Source organism: Saccopteryx leptura, chromosome 2 (assembly GCF_036850995.1).
Source record: "Saccopteryx leptura isolate mSacLep1 chromosome 2, mSacLep1_pri_phased_curated, whole genome shotgun sequence".
NCBI lineage: Eukaryota > Metazoa > Chordata > Mammalia > Chiroptera > Emballonuridae > Saccopteryx > Saccopteryx leptura.
The window spans coordinates 51,937,486-51,955,522 of NC_089504.1; the positions used below are offsets into that span (position 1 = coordinate 51,937,486).

The window sequence follows — 18,037 nt, forward strand, 5'->3', positions numbered from 1 at the left end:
CACACAGTGGAGTGCATTATATACACCTCTCCTGGCTCAAAGACAACGTCCCCATAACCAAAGTCATTAATATTTCTGCAATAATAATAATAATAATAATAATAATGCCCTAACTAATGCTAGTTCAGGTCAGGATGGAAAGTACAGATCAGGTAAGGCCTGGCTGCAAAAAGGGTTCGACTTCTGTTTTCAGAACTGTACATAAAGGCACGTGGATCTGTTTAAACCAACAGATCCTGTTTCCTTGCCTGCATGTTAATTAGTTATATTTAAACAGTCTGAGTTGGGTTTTTTACACTTGCACCTAAAAGGTTCCCATCTGTATTCCTTATGGACCTATCTCTATTTCAGTTTTAGTTCCTACTACCCTTCTCTTTGAGGCAAACTTAAAAGGCTATGTTTTGATTCTTAAAATTTTAAAACTTGCACCATCATATGATGTATGTCTTATAAACCAAAGCTGTGCAACCCGGAGACGGGAACCTCAGCCGATTTCTGTTTGTCCCAGCCCTAAACCTTCTCCATGGCTCGGACTGTCCTCTAACGGGAGAATCAGGGGCAACACTGACTCCTCCCTCTTCCAGCTCCCATGAGATCCCCAGGAAGGATCACAGAACCTGGAAAACCACAAGGTGCTCCACCAACCACAGCACTCCCTGACTTCCCTCTGCGCAGCCTATGCATCTCCTTGGGGACCCTACTGATCGGATGATGTTTCCTACCCCCCCCCCAGATTTTATTTATATATCCATGCGCATTATCTTTTGATCTTACAGCCACCCTACAAGGTGCATGAAGCAGATATTAAGGTCTCCTATTTGAAAAAAATGAGGGACTTAGAGTCAGGTTGATTAATAAAAAGGAAACCGTAGAGTTTCACTCAAACCTTCTGACTACTAGTCTTATTTTCTTTCTGGTCTCATTTTCCTCCTAGGATTAACCTAAAATGCTGAGTTTATTGGCACTGATTGTTACTTCTGGGTACCCTTAGATGTAGAGATATAATCTATTGAGACTAGTGAGACTGTTGCATGAGTAATTTCGCTCTCAAGTATGTACAAATTTAACTTTGATAAAAAATAAAAATTAGCCTGACCTGTAGTGGCGCAGTGGATAAAGCGTCGACCTAGAAATGCTGAGGTTGCTGGTTCAAAACACTGAGCTTGCCTGGTCAAGGCACATATGGGAGTTAATGCTTCCAGCTCCTCCCCCCTTCTCTCTCTCTGTCTCTCTGTCTCTTCTCTCTCTCTCTTTCCCTCTTGCTCTCCTTTCTAAAATGAATAAATAAAATAAAAATAAATTTTTTAAAAAAAATTTGTTTAAAAATAAAAATTAACAGACATACAGATATACATATATCACTTCTAGCATGCATGAATGTCTACAAGCACTCATTTTTACCATCCAGGAAGCCAAAGTCAGCTTCTTTGTCAATGAATCCAACCTGAATTAGCCAAGTGATAAAGTCCCAAGGCAAAGTGATGTCTGGAGATACTTCTGCCTTGGGTAAACCAAGACACTACTTCACATAACTTGAACGGACAACACAAATACCCCTCCCTGCCCAGGGGATGTTTCTGGGTCAGGATTCCCTCCCTTAACCAAAGAGTCAGACATCCCTGGACATTTTCCCTGCACATACCCTGCTTCTCTGGCTGACCTTTAAGGTTAGGACCGCTGGATATATCAATAATAAGCTCATGAAAGATAGCAATAAGGCAAACTCAGCTGCCTCTGGGGCTCACAAAAATGCAGTTTTTCATTTCAAATAGACCCCGAAAATCCCAGTGGCCACATATAAGCCATTTCTAGTCTATGAGGTTAATGCAACAGACCTGCCATCGTCAGGCCAAGCACTCTGAACTGCTTTTCGTCATGAAAGGTTCCCCTACTCGTGGTAACTATGCGCACCGGAGAGTGGCCAGCGAAGGTCAGGGCCGAGGTTCTTGGGCGTGAAAGAGCTGTCCTATGCAATGCCAGATGTACCACACAGGGATCAACCTAGGATTCCCACGTCAACTTACTTTTCTGTTTACAAAATGCCTAAGGATTTAACTGGGAGAGCACAGTCCACTCCCATACAGCCCATCAGACTGGCCATATCCCCTATTTCCAGTGCCATCAATACGCACCCAGAACTCGCTCTCCACTGTTTATTAACCTTTCAATCATCCCACATTTCTCACAGGTCAAAAGTAATCATCGGAGTGAGAAGACTTCAGGAGATCTCTGAACAAGGATCTTTCTGCTAAAGTATCTCTTACTATTGATTTAGAAAATGCTGCTTCCAAGTCTCCTTATACCAACTACATTCAGAATTCAAAGAAATGTAAATTCAAATCGGATCTAACATAATGTACCACGGTAAGATGCTTTATAAAATAATCAGTCTTCTGATATGTTTCTTCCCTTTCTTCACTCTCCAGCAAGCTTATCCTATAATATTTAATGGACTACAACAGGGATCCACCAGAAAGGAGGGCGCTGCCATGAAAAATCAGCCAGGATTATTTGGAATCCAACAGAAAACTAGTTTAAATTGTTAGTTGAAATAAAACACCATTTTCTGTGTCTACAGAGCTTTGATTTAGCCTTTTTACTCAGATACCAAAGATTGATTTTCCTGATCTCCACATTTTGCACCTCCCATTGAAAAAATGTCTTCCCTTCTCCCGGGCTAAATAAACTTTGAATCTCACTTATTTCAGATTCAGATTCAACAAAACTTTCACTACAGCCTAACTATGTACCGAGCAATGCATAGTCAGCTCACTCCACCATCCAGAGATTTATCATTTTGCATGAAGGAACAGGGGCTCCATTAAGTTCAAAGACTTTCCTCCTTTCAAAGACCTTGCAAGTGGCATCAACTGGAGTTTCCCAGTCTATGCTTTCAATGAGAACTCCAGGTAAATTATTTTCCCAGTAATTGCTTGAATCTGGCTTTAGCCTTCTGGAATTTTGCTCAAGATCAGTTACATGGTCTGGGGAGGCATTTCTGCTGCTGGCAATCTCAACTTGGAATCAAGGAATATAAGCCATTGGCAAAAGGATAAATACAGCTACTGCATATTGCAAACAACCTGCACAGGGGAGCCTCCACTCGGTTCAAATAACCAGAAATTAATTTCTCCTGGTTTGTAGATTTAGTCCAAAGGTTCACAATTAACATTACATTACAAGTCTTACTCCTTTCTGTCATTTCTATTTTATAATCACAACATTGTTGGCTGAAAGGATCAGAGCACACCATTAGTGAGGGAGGACGGAGCCCTCTTTCCATTCCTGCGCAGACCAGCAGGCAGGCACACCTACCTCAGCTGGCCAGCAGGTGCTGGCCATAGACACTAAGAGGGCCGGGACTCAGGGCTTATAGGAAAGCAAAGCAGGACATTCAACAGCTGACACAAATACCAAGCAAAATAAAATATATGCTGACATGACAACTACTAATAATAATTATGCTATCATTTCAGAATTCCAAGGCATAACCACTCACAAAAGATAAACATTATGTGAAAACCTACCAAAACATAATATATCTCTATAACCAAACAGGGGAAAACCCTCATTACTGCTCCTTCCAGGAACTCAAGCATGTTCTGTTTGCCTGCTTAGTCTTCTGTTGCTCTGCACATCCTATCTCTCACGAACACGAGAGGCACGCCTATTCCTTTCTGTAGAAATCTGCAGGCCAGAAACTTTATCTCTGGTGGCTTTTAAATGCCAAGATGCTATACAACACATTACACTGAAATTCTGATGGTCAAAACTTGAACCTATACTGTGGTGAAAATTCAGTGCCTTACTCACACGAAATATTATAGTGAAGATATCAAAAACACTACCGGGACTTCAGAAAGAATAACAGGTCTCAGTTCCAATTTGTGACACAAGGGGAAGAAACCCCAAGCCCAAATGGGTAAAAACCAGAACATTCCAGGGACTTTTGCAAATTAGTTACTGCCCTCAACTGAACCACAGCTGGTTTATTGACGAAAAAAAAGAACAACAAAAGGAAGTCTAAGGTGTTAAAAGGTCAGAGCAGTTAAGAATGGATAAGAAATACATTTGGCTCTTACAGTGCAATGATATTGCAGGTGCGAACTCAATTTACCACCCCAAAGACTTAGCATAGGGTTACTCCCCTTTGATCTACAAAGGAAATGCCTTACACTGTAAGAATAGCTGATCTTTTTACACTGCTTATGGCTTCAGTTCAAGGGGTCCTCAGTAACCTCTGTAAGCCCTAAATTTCCTCGTTGGCCTTGTAAAAACCACCATAAATAGTGTTTGGCGATATCTGCATATAAACTCTCTTAGTATTACCTAATTTTTAAATGAAAAGCCATGGTAAAGGCTCTTTGTAAAATGTCAGGCGAGGTTGCAGGACTCTGTAATAGTTGCTTGTTCAAAAGTGGGTTGTGTGATTAAAGCTCCTTTCTATCTCTACTGGGTTCCACAATACTGTATCTAACTTCTATGTAATGAGTTCATTTAGATACAGGTTTTTCGCCCCGGCAAATCATGAAGCTTCTTAGAATCAAGAAGCCCAGATCTGTTTGAATTAAGCCTAGATGTCTGCATCCAGGCTATTGAGCCACTAAGTCAGAACTCAGGGAAACAGGGATTTTGCATTCTTCCTCCTTTCCACCACAGGATGGAGGAATTCTCTAAAAGGCAGGATTCATGCAGAATAGGCGTGGACGAGAGAGACCTAAGTCTGAACCGTAGCTGGGTGACTGTGAGTGTCAACTTCTCAAGTCCTGCTTTCCTCTTTGCTGTATGTAAAGTAATATACACCAAAAATTGTCAGGGTTTTTTAAGATTATGAAAGCAGTATATGTCCAAAAACTTATCCTGCCAAATATTCCTGATGTATGGGAGATGCTCAACGTTAGCTGAGCCCAAAAGATCCATCTCTGGGAAGATCAGCATGACTCCTTTCAGTGTTAACCTTCCCAGTTACAGCTCAAGGTACATGCAGCACCCTACTTTAAGCTCATGTAAGAAGATTTGAACAGGCTTAGTGTTTCCTACCAGTGACCAAAGAAGCCAGCAGAATCCTAACAAGTCATTTGAATTTAATTCTGCTGAAAATGACAGCCACTTCGGCAACAAAACCTGGTTGGCTTCCTAGACCCTACCAGGCCTGCGTTTGGGGGAGTGGGGGCAGGATGGGGTGGGGTTGGATACAGACAGTGCCTCTTGCCCTGGTCTCGGTCCTCACTGAGACTTTTCTGGAACGTGTCCTGGAACGCACCCTCTTTCTGAACCAGCAAAGTGTAAGACCTCGTGCTCCTGCTCTTCTGACCGCCCCCCAGCCCTCCCTTGCTTTTTTAATATACGACAGCAGCTCTGCCTCCAGGAGCTCTGCTACGGAGTCCCCGGGCTCCAGAGCTAGCTAGCATTCCTGGACATGGAACTCAGTGGTATCAGAAACGCTTGTATGCTCTTGCTTTGGCGGCATTTACGGGCCCCTCCTCTCGCTTCACCTTGGCTGGGCAAGCAGGGTGCGTGCGTCCCCAGCAGTCCCAGAAGCGCGGTCTGCTGCAAGGGTGCCCCCACCACCCTCGCCTCCCATCCCCAGCAGAGTCTCCCCAGGGTCTGACCAGGGCCTCCTCGTCCTGCAAGTCTCGGGGAAGCAAGTTGCGGGTATTGGTGGGGGGGCACTTTCTAGGACCCGCTAACACAGCTCTCTCCACCGTATTTCTTGCGGGAAAGAGATAGAGAAAGCCAAGACCATTTAGCCCGGAGGTACTTCCAAATCTGTTACGCTAACAGTCATCCCCAAAATACCATTCAATTCATTGTCCCCCATCGGGGAGCTCTGCGGAAAGCCCTGGAAAGGTACCGCACAAAAAAACCTGCGCCCCGCTGCCCACCCAACTATCGCTTTCCGCCACCTCCCGACTCCGCACCTCCCTCTTGAGGGAAGACTCGCCGGTTTCCCAGAGCAGAACACGGTTAGCGCGTCTCGGACGTTTCCAAACTGCCCTTCCGACCCCCTCTCCGGGAGCCCACATGGAGATCCCGCGCGAGAAGCCAAGATGCCAAAGGACTCCCCCAAAATCTGCCCTCACGCCGTGTCCGGCCCCCTTTCCTTCCCTCCGCCTCCCTCCTTCCTTCCAGCTCGTCCCTGCGCCTCCCTGCCTCTCCAGCGCCCAGCATCTCTTCTGCCCAAAAAGAGGAAACTTCTTCCTGGGCTGTATTCAGGTCCGAGCAGGAAAGGCTTTCCCTTCCCCGCCTCCCTACAACTACAGCTCTCCGAAACTACAAGGAGCCGGCACCAGGGGCACGCTGACCCCATGCCCCGCAAAAGAGCTCAGGCTACTAGTGCTCTTTCCATGTCAAAAGGTCCGGTCGGATCTGAAACCATCATGGGGATATGCACATCACGGTTTTTCAGAGATTCCACCTATTCCTTGTGGCTTGCAAGAAACAAGTAAACAAATTGCAAACCCCAGCAACTTTGGGGAGTGTGTGTTACGTGTGTACGAGAAAGTGAGAGAGGGGAAAGAGAGCATCGCTCAAGAGTCAGAGCAACAGCTGCAAGAGCACATCTGGAAGAGGGGGAAGGGGGACCAACAAGAAGGGGACAAGAAGCGTGATATACAGGGGGAACGCCCCCCCCCTTCCCCGGGCAGCGTCGGTGCCAAGAGCCCGGCCAGCCGGTCTTTACCTGTCCTATGTTGATGAAGCCGTACTTGCTGGCGATTCGGTTGGCCTCCGGAAAGCCGCCGGCGATTTTGACTGCCCAGTGGTTGGTGTAGACGCGCGTTCGGCACACCGGGAGCAGGCAGCCCCCGAGCAGCGCCAGCACGCACAGCAGGTCCAGCCGTCCGGGGCAGCAGCAGCGGCTCCCCCAGCCCATGGCCCCGGCGCTTCGCTGTCTCGCTCGCTCGCTCGCTCCGCGCACTCAGCGGCGCGCGCACAACTAACTTCTCCGGCCTGGGCCGCCCGGGCGCGCAGCCCCCGGCCGCCGCGGCTCTCCGCCCGGGGAGATCGGCAGGAGGCGTCGAGCCCCGGCCGGCAGCAGCACAGCGAGACTCGTGCCGGCTCCTAGAGCATCCCTGGGGCTGCGGAGACTTGCGCTCCCCGCTCTCCGGCCCGCGGGGCGACAGGCGGGGGCTCTCCGGCTCGCGCGCAGGAGGCGGCTGAGCGGGGCGGGCGAGCGCTCTCCCGCAGTCGGGTCTTGCCGGGCTCGGCTCCCGGACTCTTCGACGCGCCCTTGCTCCTCCCGGGGCCCCCGAGCGCGGCGGAGGCGGCGGTGCAGGCAGTGGCCGGGTGCCCCCTCTGCTGGCCCGGACTCCAAGCGCTCGCTAGCTTGCTCCTCGCGCTCCCTCCGGCTCCAAACAGCGCGCGGGGAGAGTGAGCGGCAATGGCAGCAGCGCCTGCTCTGCATAAATGACTCCCCCCGCCCCCCTTGACACCCCTCCTTTCCCACAGCGCCCTCCTCCTCTCTCTCCTCCGCCTGCCCGCCCGCCCGACTGCGGCCGCAGCCAGGAGCCAACCAGGTCCTAGCGCCGCCGTTTTCTTCTCGGCTGTAATCTCCGGGGTCCTAGGCAGGAAAGCGAGACTTTCCAAAGGGCTGAAAGGAGAGCTGTGGTGTAGGAACCTTCGTTTTATCCTCTTATCTCTCCTCCCTCGCAAATTTGTATTAATTTACCGCCACTTCCCGAAAGACTAAAGAGATTTACACGCTCGTGCGAGTCAAGCGCCCCGAAGATTCATTCATCTTCGCTCAGAACCTTAAACAACCCAGTATTTAAGGAGGTCACTTGCATGTCAACTGCCAACGAATAACCCTAGATTTTCACTTCGTTAATTCTTTATGCTTTTCAGCAACTGTCTATTTTACACATTCTGCTCCCGGGAGAAACTATACCACACAGCACCGCAAGGCGCATCGACTCTTGGAAAAGCCAACCACGGTGGCTCCAAAGCCAAGTCAGCTGCCTGCTGACTTTCGAAATCTGTACATCCGACTCTAGGCAACACAACGGGAAAGTAAAATTCCAGTCACGGAATTGAGGAAAGGTGTTTCTATGAATATGTGGTATGAAAATAGACGGAGATGTTGGGCCAAGGGAATAACTTCATTCATTCGTTCCATTGAGTCTGACGCGGGCTTCTTTTTCTCCACCAAGGGAAAAGTTTTCCAACTTTTACAAGCACGGCCCTGAAACAGTGAGACTTAAAAATAAAAAGGACCACAGAGGAAGTTCGGATGAAATATGTGACTACACCGCCTTCATTACTGTATCATGCACTGTGACTGCAGCCAGCAGGAGGGGGTTCAGATTAACCCGCTTCTGCTAAACAACCTCCCCGCCTTTTTTGGCACAGGATTATTTTCTGAAAAGAAAATTTACCCTTTATGAAATAATTCAATTGATCTTAAAAGTATCAGTATATCCCTAACTCCTCCACCCTTTTTATTCCCCCTCATTTTCCAACCCCCTATTATCTTTCTTCCTAAATGGTGGTTAATGTATATATTTGAGATTAATTAACCCTCACACCTAATGCTTTGGGCAATGATTCTTTTATCTGCCTAGGGCTTCACTCACCACACCCCCACCCCTCAGCTAAACCATATCTGCAAACTCAATATTCATAAATTTAAAGGTCATAAAATGCATAAAGTGATATTCATAACTCATAAAATTATCATTTTATGGCATTTACACACATCATATAAGGTATGCTATATTACTTAATCTTGAAAACAAACCCACCGAATAACATTACCTCCCAATTACTGATGAAATGGCAGATCAGAAAAATTAAGTCATTTGCAGAAGGGCACATATTTTACTCATTTATTTTACTGATTTTAACACATCTTTTTTCAGTACCTAAAAGTGCTAGAATTTGTTCTGGATACTGGAGGAAGAAGAGGAGGGAGAGGGAGGAAAGGCTTAAAGGATTAGTGGCATGGACTGAATAACTATAGTAAATGTGGTTTATTATTGTTTTTGTTGTTGTTACTTGTAGGTGGAAAAGCATAATTACTATGCTTGGACTTTAGAGTTTTGGTAATCTCACCACTGGCCAGTTCCATTGGATACATCTCTTCCTCCCTCCTCAACCTGGAGTCCAGAAAGTCTGCCATGTATTAGATCACAGTTATTTGCCACCCAGACCACCTGCCATCCATCCCCAGGGACACTAGATTATTACTGTAGAAGTTGATGGGTTTCAGCTGGGATGGGAAGCGTTGTCAGGATCCAAAACTTAATAGGCATCAACCCATCTTTCTTTTCTTCAGAATTGTGGGTGTGTGCTGTCAGATGGGAGGGAGAGCCTGCCACCACTGTGAGGACTACACACAGTACTCCGTGAGTCAGAGTTGAAGGATAGTAGGTTTCTCTGAGGCTCTGGGGCCATTATTGTTTAGGACTGCAAAGGCAGCACAAAATGCTTCCTTTGAAAGCCATGTCGCCTCTGGGCTCCAACTTCTGCAAAGACATGAAGAGGAATCCCTGCACTAGGTCTCCTGAGGCCTGGAGGTTGTTTCCTAAGAGTGGCAAAATTGCTCCCTGATATTTTTCTCCATGGTGTCTTTCATTTTTTTTTTCTTTCCACTAATACTCTTGCCTTCCGTGAGCGTGCCCTGCTTGGCACACACACACAGCATTCACTGCACTGAACATGAGAGAGAATTGGAAAGTGAGGTAGGAAATGAATGGGCAAACCACTTAGCTGCTTTGTAAACCAATCTCTGGGCCAGCATTTAGCTTACTCAAAGGGTATATTCTTCCATTTGGATGCATATGTATTTAGAAGAGAAAAACCTAGCTCTGTTTAAAAATAAAAGTTAAAAGAGGACTTGGAACCCCATTCATCTGTCAAACCAAGCATATGAATATAGATTTATTCATGTTATTGTCCGTTCTTCCACAGTTATCTTCCACTTCCATTATGTATACTTTTTCAAAGAATATGATTCTTACACCTCAATGATACCAAAGAAGCCCCTTTCCCACTGTTGCACAGGCACATCCTGCCTCCTGCTTTGGCATCTGCCTTGATAAAATCATTCCCTTCCTTGGTTAGAGCCAATTGGCCAGAATGAAGCCGCCAGATAAGGATATATAGTTGCAAGCAAAAATCATCTTTCATGACCTGAACTCTATTTGGCCATCACAGTCAGCCCTGTTATCCAGGCCCCAGTAGTCACAGGGACAAGGAACTGATAGAGTAGGAATAACTAGTGCAAAACCATCACTGACATTGGAATAAGAGCTGATCCAAGTCCTGCACAAATGCTCCCTTTTTGTATGCGAAGAGTAGCACTGCAGGATCTGACTGTGGACTCTCCCTCTGAACGTGCCATATGGCAGGAAACCAGGCAGTTTTAAGTTCCACTCTGCTTATACTTAGTAACATATTACTTGATAATGAGGCCCCAATAGTGTTTGGCCTCTCTGCCAAGGTCCCTCATAGCTCTAAAAGAAAACTTCAGTGAAAAGTATGAACAGGAATCCAGACAGTTTTGTAAAAGGAGAAATGAATAAGAACTCCATAGCACTCATCTTGAAAGTCAGCAAATGGGACTTATTTGGGGAAGAATTTGCCTCTTTTTTTTCTCTGCTACATCCTTTGCTGAAAATTGACCTTTAAGATCTCTTCTAATCTGAGATTCTGTGAATCAATGGTAAATGATAATGGAAGTTGGAGCTGATGAATGGGGTATTGCTACCACTTTTTGAGGACTAGCTATATGCCAGGTATTGATCTAACGACATTCCACGTCTTAATATTTCACAGAGCATCTTAGATGTTTAACCACTACCATTTAAAAATATGATTCATGACACATATGAGCCCAGGACAAGAGTCAATTCAGGATTTGATATTACCGTTACTGCATAGAATTTCTATAATGGGACATTAACAGGTGACTAAAATCCTGCAGATTTCAGGATGCTTTATCTTTGTCTTTGACCTGTTTGCAGTTGTCTTAGATTAGCATAGTTGACCCTTTTCTATAAATAGTTAAGTCTTACAATGATAAACTGGTTCCCAGAAAGCTTTTTGGTTGATAGTAAAGTGTAAAGGTTGCAGGTGACTTCCTTCAGATATATATAAATGAAGTGACACCAAATGTCTGGTACCTTTTAGCTTCTACCCCTGGTCCCAGAGTAGTATCCTCTTTAGGATGGATATGATAGATAGATGCGATGTTCCCCCTCCCCACCTCAGACCCTAACTCAAGGGAAAGGGTGGGATAAAATAGAAGCAATAGTCTTGAGTCTTGGAACTTCACCCACCAAAGAATAAATCCTATGTCAATAGCAGCAGCCCACTCCCAAGAGTCAAGACTTGCTCTTTTTGTGGTGCCTCTGGACCCTGTCTCCCAAAACATTTTATTGGCTCCTTTATTCTTAAGTCTCTCAGAGAATCAGGGGGTGGAATAACTGCTGACTCAACAAGTTGATCTCATGTAGGAAGACCAAGTTAAATGGACCCTAGGAATTAAAACAGTTTTTGAGTCCAGGCAGGAGCTCTAACGCATTGACGCCAAATAATACATTGTAATTCAAAACATATCCAGTATGACTTTTACTTATTTATCTGAAGCAAGATAAATTATGATAAAATTATTCTTAAATATCTTGTATGAGTATACCCTTTTGGTTTATTACAGGCTGCCATTTCCAGAAACTGTGTATCTCAACCACTCATCACTCACTGTGGATGACATAACTTCATTTTTTTCATGGTATATTCAGAATGTCGCTATTACACGACCATTGTGTAGCTATTGTTCCAGCACCTCAATACCAACCTTCCCTACCCCTACTTCAGATTTCAGTAATGTACGAAAAAAGAAGACCTCTTTCGTTGCCCTCAACCCTCAGGTGCACAATAAAGGTATTTATCAGTGAGTTACTCTGGGACCATACTTCACTGCAATAGGTTTCCTGAGAGAGGAGTTCAATTTAAACTTAGGGCATGAGCCTCTTCTCTTCTTTCCTATTATGTATATAGAACAGCAGCAAAGTTCTAGTTTCAAAAGGTTACCCCATACTGACAAAAAATTCACTGATACGATTTTCCTTTTCTAAAGTTGGCGGCATACAATGCAACAGAAAGTGTTTCAGGACTTTCTAATTTTAAAAAGTGTAAGCTTTCCCTGCCTCTGTGTTTAAAAGTTCACTGTGACAGCTCAAAACCAGACACTGCATATAGAAAAAAACAGACTCTGATTTAAACTCTGGCAAATGCGCTACCCTGTTAAGTCTTGTGAATGTCCCCAGAATATCAAGAGTATCCGCCAGAATATCAAGAATATCAAGAACTAAGAGCTACTAAATCACTGGAGACCCTGAGGCAGCTTCTCTCTTCAATTTTCTCCAAATACGAATATTGAAAGCCTACTTCATAGACACACTGAATAAACCTATAATATAAACTCACTGTATAAATGATAAATATTGCCTTCTATGAGGGAAGATGAGACTAAATTTTAAGGAAATACTGTATATCATTAGTTCTAGAGTTGGGTGAGGAAAACATCTTTTTCTAGTACTGCCATACTGCTGTTAATTTATTTAAAACACAATTAGGGCATTGTTTTGAGATCTGGTAACAAATTGAACTGTGAAAGGTAAGCATAGATTGAATTCTGTGCAGAAAGAACTGGCAATATATTTGGTATCATTAATCATTTCTTATTCTAGTCTTTGTCATACATTATTGTGTCTGTGTGTCCATACAAAGACAATTTGGCAAATTTATAGAATATTTGCATGTTGACATTTTGGCAGTGAAATGAAAAATGAAAAGAATTTGTAGGAAATGCCAGCAATGCCAAATTTACTGACATTCTATAAAACTGGGCTAAGCATTATTAGAAAAAAAATTTAAGTGATGGTAGAAGTTAAGACTTCTAAGGTCAAGGGAGCTGGATGCTAGATGCTGAGTGGAAAGGAAAAGTTGAAACTTACAGGTAAGAAACTGACCACCTATAAGTCAGTGAAATATTCAAAGCCACACCACTGACTAGATTAAAGAATTGGCTTCCCAGGGAATTGATTTTGCATTTAATGCCTTGGACAGTTTGTAAACCACGTTTTTTTTTACCCAACTGTGTGTGTGGTGAGGGAGCTCTGGGTTTAGCAGGTGGAGTCTCATAATTTGGAAGACATGAGGTTATAGAAGTAGCCCAGTTATGTGTGGAAACTAATGAGTCTGAAGCAAATTACCTAATCAATATTCTATTATCCAGTAGCCCCTTTACTTACCTTGGGCCTAGAATGCTGCAATTTCTCCCATGTTAGTCATGCTCTCTGTATGTTTAATGAGAAACTCTGATGAATGTAGTTTAGGCAGAAATAGGCCTTCTTTCCACAAATTCAAAAGTAAAATTCCCTAAAAATATCTGGACCAAAAGATAAGGGGAAATGGATGAATCTACATAGTAAGTGGAAAGTAAACAGTGTCCCATTGATTGAATAAATAATGACCCAGTGTGATCTTAGTGACTATTATTGACAGAGCACTGAAATAGCATTTATAGAGCCATTTCTAAGTACTTTCAGGTTATTACCATATTTATTACTCAAATAACATGCCAAATAAGTGGAGACATTGTCATTATTTTAACACGGTCACTGTCATTGCAGTCACTCTACAGATATGGAAAGGGGTCGCTGGTATGATTTCTCCAGCTGCACAGAGCTTAGTGAGTGATAGGACTTGGACCGGTACTCAGGTGTTCTGAGTCCTATTTTTGTGCTAACTCCACCATCGCAGAGTTAGAACAAAGTCTCTACAAAGATAAGCCCCATAAAATATACACTCTGCCCTGTCCCTTGGAGCATTTAACAATCATTCTTTGTGGAAAACTCTTGGGTTAAGAGAGACCAGTGAATTTGAAGCTAAGGGCTTCCTGAGTCTGGTTTCCAATAGCAGTTACCTCTCACATTCCTTTACCTCTCCTCACCTCAAAGTTCCAATCATTACTCAGCTCTGTCCCCAGGTGAATACCCTAGAGTTTCTAGGAAGAAAGCAGACATATGATTCATTGTGTCTAAAATGCTATTCTCCTTTCCTGACTCAATTCAGTTTTTTCTTTCATTTGCTAATTATCTGCGTCCTAGAAACTGCAGATGTGATTAATTGCAATGTCCTCATTATGATGAAATTCCACTATTTTTATGAGAAGCAATTGTGAAGTCTTGTTGGAATTGATTATAATGAACATGCTTATAAAGGATTGTCTCAAAGTTCGCAGTAACATGGTTATTTTATAACTGGGCTCCATTTTCAGAGTGGTTCTAACTTGATGGCCAAAGGTACATTTTTAAAATTGGACCCTCTCCTTATATTAATTACAGTTCAAAAGCTCTTTTAAAAATTGTATTCTACCACACATACTCAACATGAATAATTATCTATACAACTCTTTTAGAACTAAAAAAAAGATTCACACAAAAGTAAACGGGTAGGTGACAGATGCCACAGGTAAAATTCATCACGGGCAAGGTGGTGTTGAATCTCCTTCCCTTATGGCAAATGTAATTTCTTCACTGCATAGCTTTCCCATTTTTCTTCCCCTATCTCCCTTTTTCCAACTTTCTAACCAATTTGTTTATTCATCACCTGTTATCTTTAGTCACCCTGATCTGCATAAATAATAATAAAGAGGCCCTGGCCGGTTGGCTCAGTGGTAGAGCGTCAGCCTGGCGTGCAGGAGTCCCGAATTCGATTCCCGGCCAGGGCACACAGGAGAAGCGCCCATCTGCTTTTCCGCCCCTCCCCCTCTCCTTCCTCTCTGTCTCTCTCTTCCCCTCCTGCAGCCAAGGCTCCATTGGAGCAAAGTTGGCCCAGGCACTGAGGATGGTTCTATGGCCTCTGCCTCAGGTGTTAGAATGCCTCTGGTTGCAACAGAGCAACGCCCCAGATGGGCAGAGCATCACCCCTGGTGGGCGTGCCAGGTGGATCCCGGTTGGGCGCATGCGGTGTCTGTCTGACTGCCTCCCCATTTCCAACTTCAGAAAAATACAAAATAATAATAATAATAATAATAATAATAATAATAAAGAAAAATAGAATAGCTTGATAAAAGGGGAAATAAAGTAATATTTCCAGTGTTGAAACATAACTTTTTATATTTACATACTCTCTCCTAGTATTGGTCTGAAAACAAACATGTCTTTATTAAGTTATAAGCCTAACACATATACATTTTTATAGCTTGCATTTTTCACAGAATATATACTATAAATATGTCTTCATGGGCTTTGTAATTATCATTTTAAATGACCATACTCCATTGGGTTGATGTATCATAATTTATTAAACTTTATTGTAAGACATTTAAATTGTTTCCAAGTTTTTATAGTTGTAAATAATACTGCAGAGACTATTCTTCATAAATAAGGACTGGGTATTTTAGAATTCTTTTTCCCTTAGGATGAATTAACATCCTTTGGGTCTTTTATACTTCAAAAATTAAAAAAATAATTTGCAGGCTTAAACTCTAGAGGGGCCAGACACATAATTTAAACAAGTGAAGTGGGCCAATAAATATGAATGAATCAGCTCTTATGTCAACACTGATAGTGTTCTTCAAATCTACTGCTCTAGCAACCTATATTGCTGCATCCATGCCTCCATCCATGCCTCCATCCATGCCTCTATCCATCCACTCATCTAGCCATTCTTCCATCAGCCAGTTTGTCTATATTCAGTCAGTCACTACTGATGTTGAAGGCAAGAAAACAGGCCCTACATGGAGTCACTCATGCTAAGCCCTACATCAACAAACTGAGACTTAATTACAATTTTGGCTCTTTCAGAAATAAAATTATAAACAAGTCAATCAGGAATTACCTGGTCAGCATTAGTTAGGTAATCTGCCTGATTGAGCCCTGCCATCCCCTATAGGGAAAGTGAACTTGCAATAACCAATTCACCTTTTGCCTAGTGTAACTTCCTTCTTCCTGCTTCCTTCTGCCTATAGAAATCTTTTATTTTGTGCAGCTCCTCAGAGCTCCTTTCTATCTGCTAGACTGAATGTTGTCTGACTCATGAATCACTGAATAAAACTCATAAGATGTGTAAAATGTACTCAGTTGAATTTTGTTTATTGAATTCTGGACTAGGTGCAATGATCAATGATTAATACAGAGGGCCCACTTTTACACAGCTTTAAGGCATCTGGTGAGACACTTGAACCATTACATTATTATTTAACATCTAATTGTCATTGCTAATCAGTGACACCAAGAGAGTGAAGGTGAGGGGATGAAGAAGGTGCTGCTGAAGTGGTCTAAGTAATTTTGTGGAGAAAATACTGCTGGCAATAAACTCTGAAAGATAGGTTGGGGGTTGGGTTTGAATAGAATGAAAATACCATATGGTCCTAATATTTGGTACATTTCTTCATGTCATTTATTAGGGATCTTAAGATTTTAGGAATTTTGTATACTGTCAATGTAAGAAATGTCCAAAAATCTCAATGGTTTCAGAAATGCCTTGGAGGGTGGCAGTTTTACAGCTTATTTTGTACATTAGAATAAAAGGAGGAGACATAAGGAGGGTTACATGAAATTCATTAGTGGTAGATGAGGGGGACAGGAGAAAGTAAAGTGGGGAAATCTCTGAGATTGGATAAAGAGTAAAATATAGATACTCATACTACTTTTACATTGGTGGGTACAGGATAGTTAATAATTACCATTTATAGCACACAGAGATGGTATTAAGTGTACAAGGCAACAGTGAGGCTCTGGGGTCGCCTGCTCTGTTGCTGTGGGTATGTCTTGAGGGGTCCAGAAAAAGGAGATTACTCTGACATTTCAAAAGTATATTATCTGGCCCTGGCTGTTTAACTTAGTGGTAGAGCATCAGCCTGGCATGTGGAAGTCCCGGATTCAATTCCCAGCCAGCACGCACAGGAGAAGCACTCATCTGCTTCTCCACCCTTCTCCCTCTTTTTCCTCTCTATGTCTCTCTTACCCTCCCACAGCCAAGGCTACATTGGAGCAAGGTTGGCCTGGGTGCTGAGGATGGCTCTATGGCCTCCACCTCAGGCACTAGCATGGCTCCGGTTGCAATGGAGCAATGCCCCAGATTGGCAGAGCATTGCTCCCTGTGGGCATGCCAGGTGGATCCTGTTTGGGCTCATGGGGGAGTCTGCCTCTCTGCTTCTCACTTCAGAAAAACACACACACACACACATACACAAAAAGTATGTTACCTTAGGTGGAAAAAGACAATAGACAGGCTCACTTATCGTACAGACTAAACTTGTCAAGGAAGCTACAGGTTCTAGGACATGACTACCTGCCATGACTCCCTTTTAGTTAGAAATTCTTATATTCAGTCTATCCTGTGTTGTTAAGTTTGTAAGACCCATCATGTAGGCCTCCCCTAAGCTTGTCAGATTTAGGATATGGTTGGTCCCTTTTTCATCCACAATACCTTTTACTAAAGTTTGTCAACTCCTTGAGTGGAAAAATATCAATTAATTCATCTTTAAACACTGTTAATCTTTATGACTTTTAAGCTGCCTTGAAGCTTAAAAGTTCATTTCTGAGAAAAATATGAGGTTCCAGGCTCTTAATTAGATTAGGGAAAAGTACCCTGTTCTCTGAGCCATTTAAAATCCGTTCAGAATAATCTAGTCTTCAACATGTGTAGAAAAGCAAATTTGGATAGGAAAATGGAATACTATTAACCTTCCCCATAAAGGGCACCAGTCAGCCAACAGGTCTCCAAAATGAAGATTTTGCTTTCAGAGATACCAGAAAACAGGAACATGTTTCCAATGAGTTCAAGCACAAAGTTCTTTAAAATTTACTTGAAACTCTGCAATCTGATCAATAATACTAGAGACCTTAATGAAATGAGACTATCAGCAAAAATCACCAATTTTCTCCTTGACAAAGAATGGCCATTTCCTCTATTCTTTAGGGTCTTATTCAAGTTGGTTTTCTTTTTATTTATTTATTTTTTAAAATTTTTATTTATTGATTTTTTTTTCTTAAGTGATAAGCAGGGAGGAAGAGAGACAGAC

General features: G+C 43.1%; 1 protein-coding gene across 4 annotated transcripts in view; it reads right to left on the minus strand.

Moving 5' to 3' along the window:
• The window catches only part of PCSK5 (proprotein convertase subtilisin/kexin type 5), a 449,146-nt gene extending 442,144 nt beyond the window's left edge, over positions 1-7,002 (minus strand). For all 4 annotated transcript variants that reach the window (XM_066367966.1, XM_066367965.1, XM_066367968.1 and 1 more), the window contains exon 1: positions 6,683-7,002. In XM_066367966.1, the coding sequence (XP_066224063.1) occupies positions 6,683-6,874 (192 nt within the window). In that variant the 5' untranslated portion in view covers positions 6,875-7,002. The remainder of the gene's footprint in view (positions 1-6,682) is intronic.
• Positions 7,003-18,037: the final 11,035 nt, after the last annotated feature.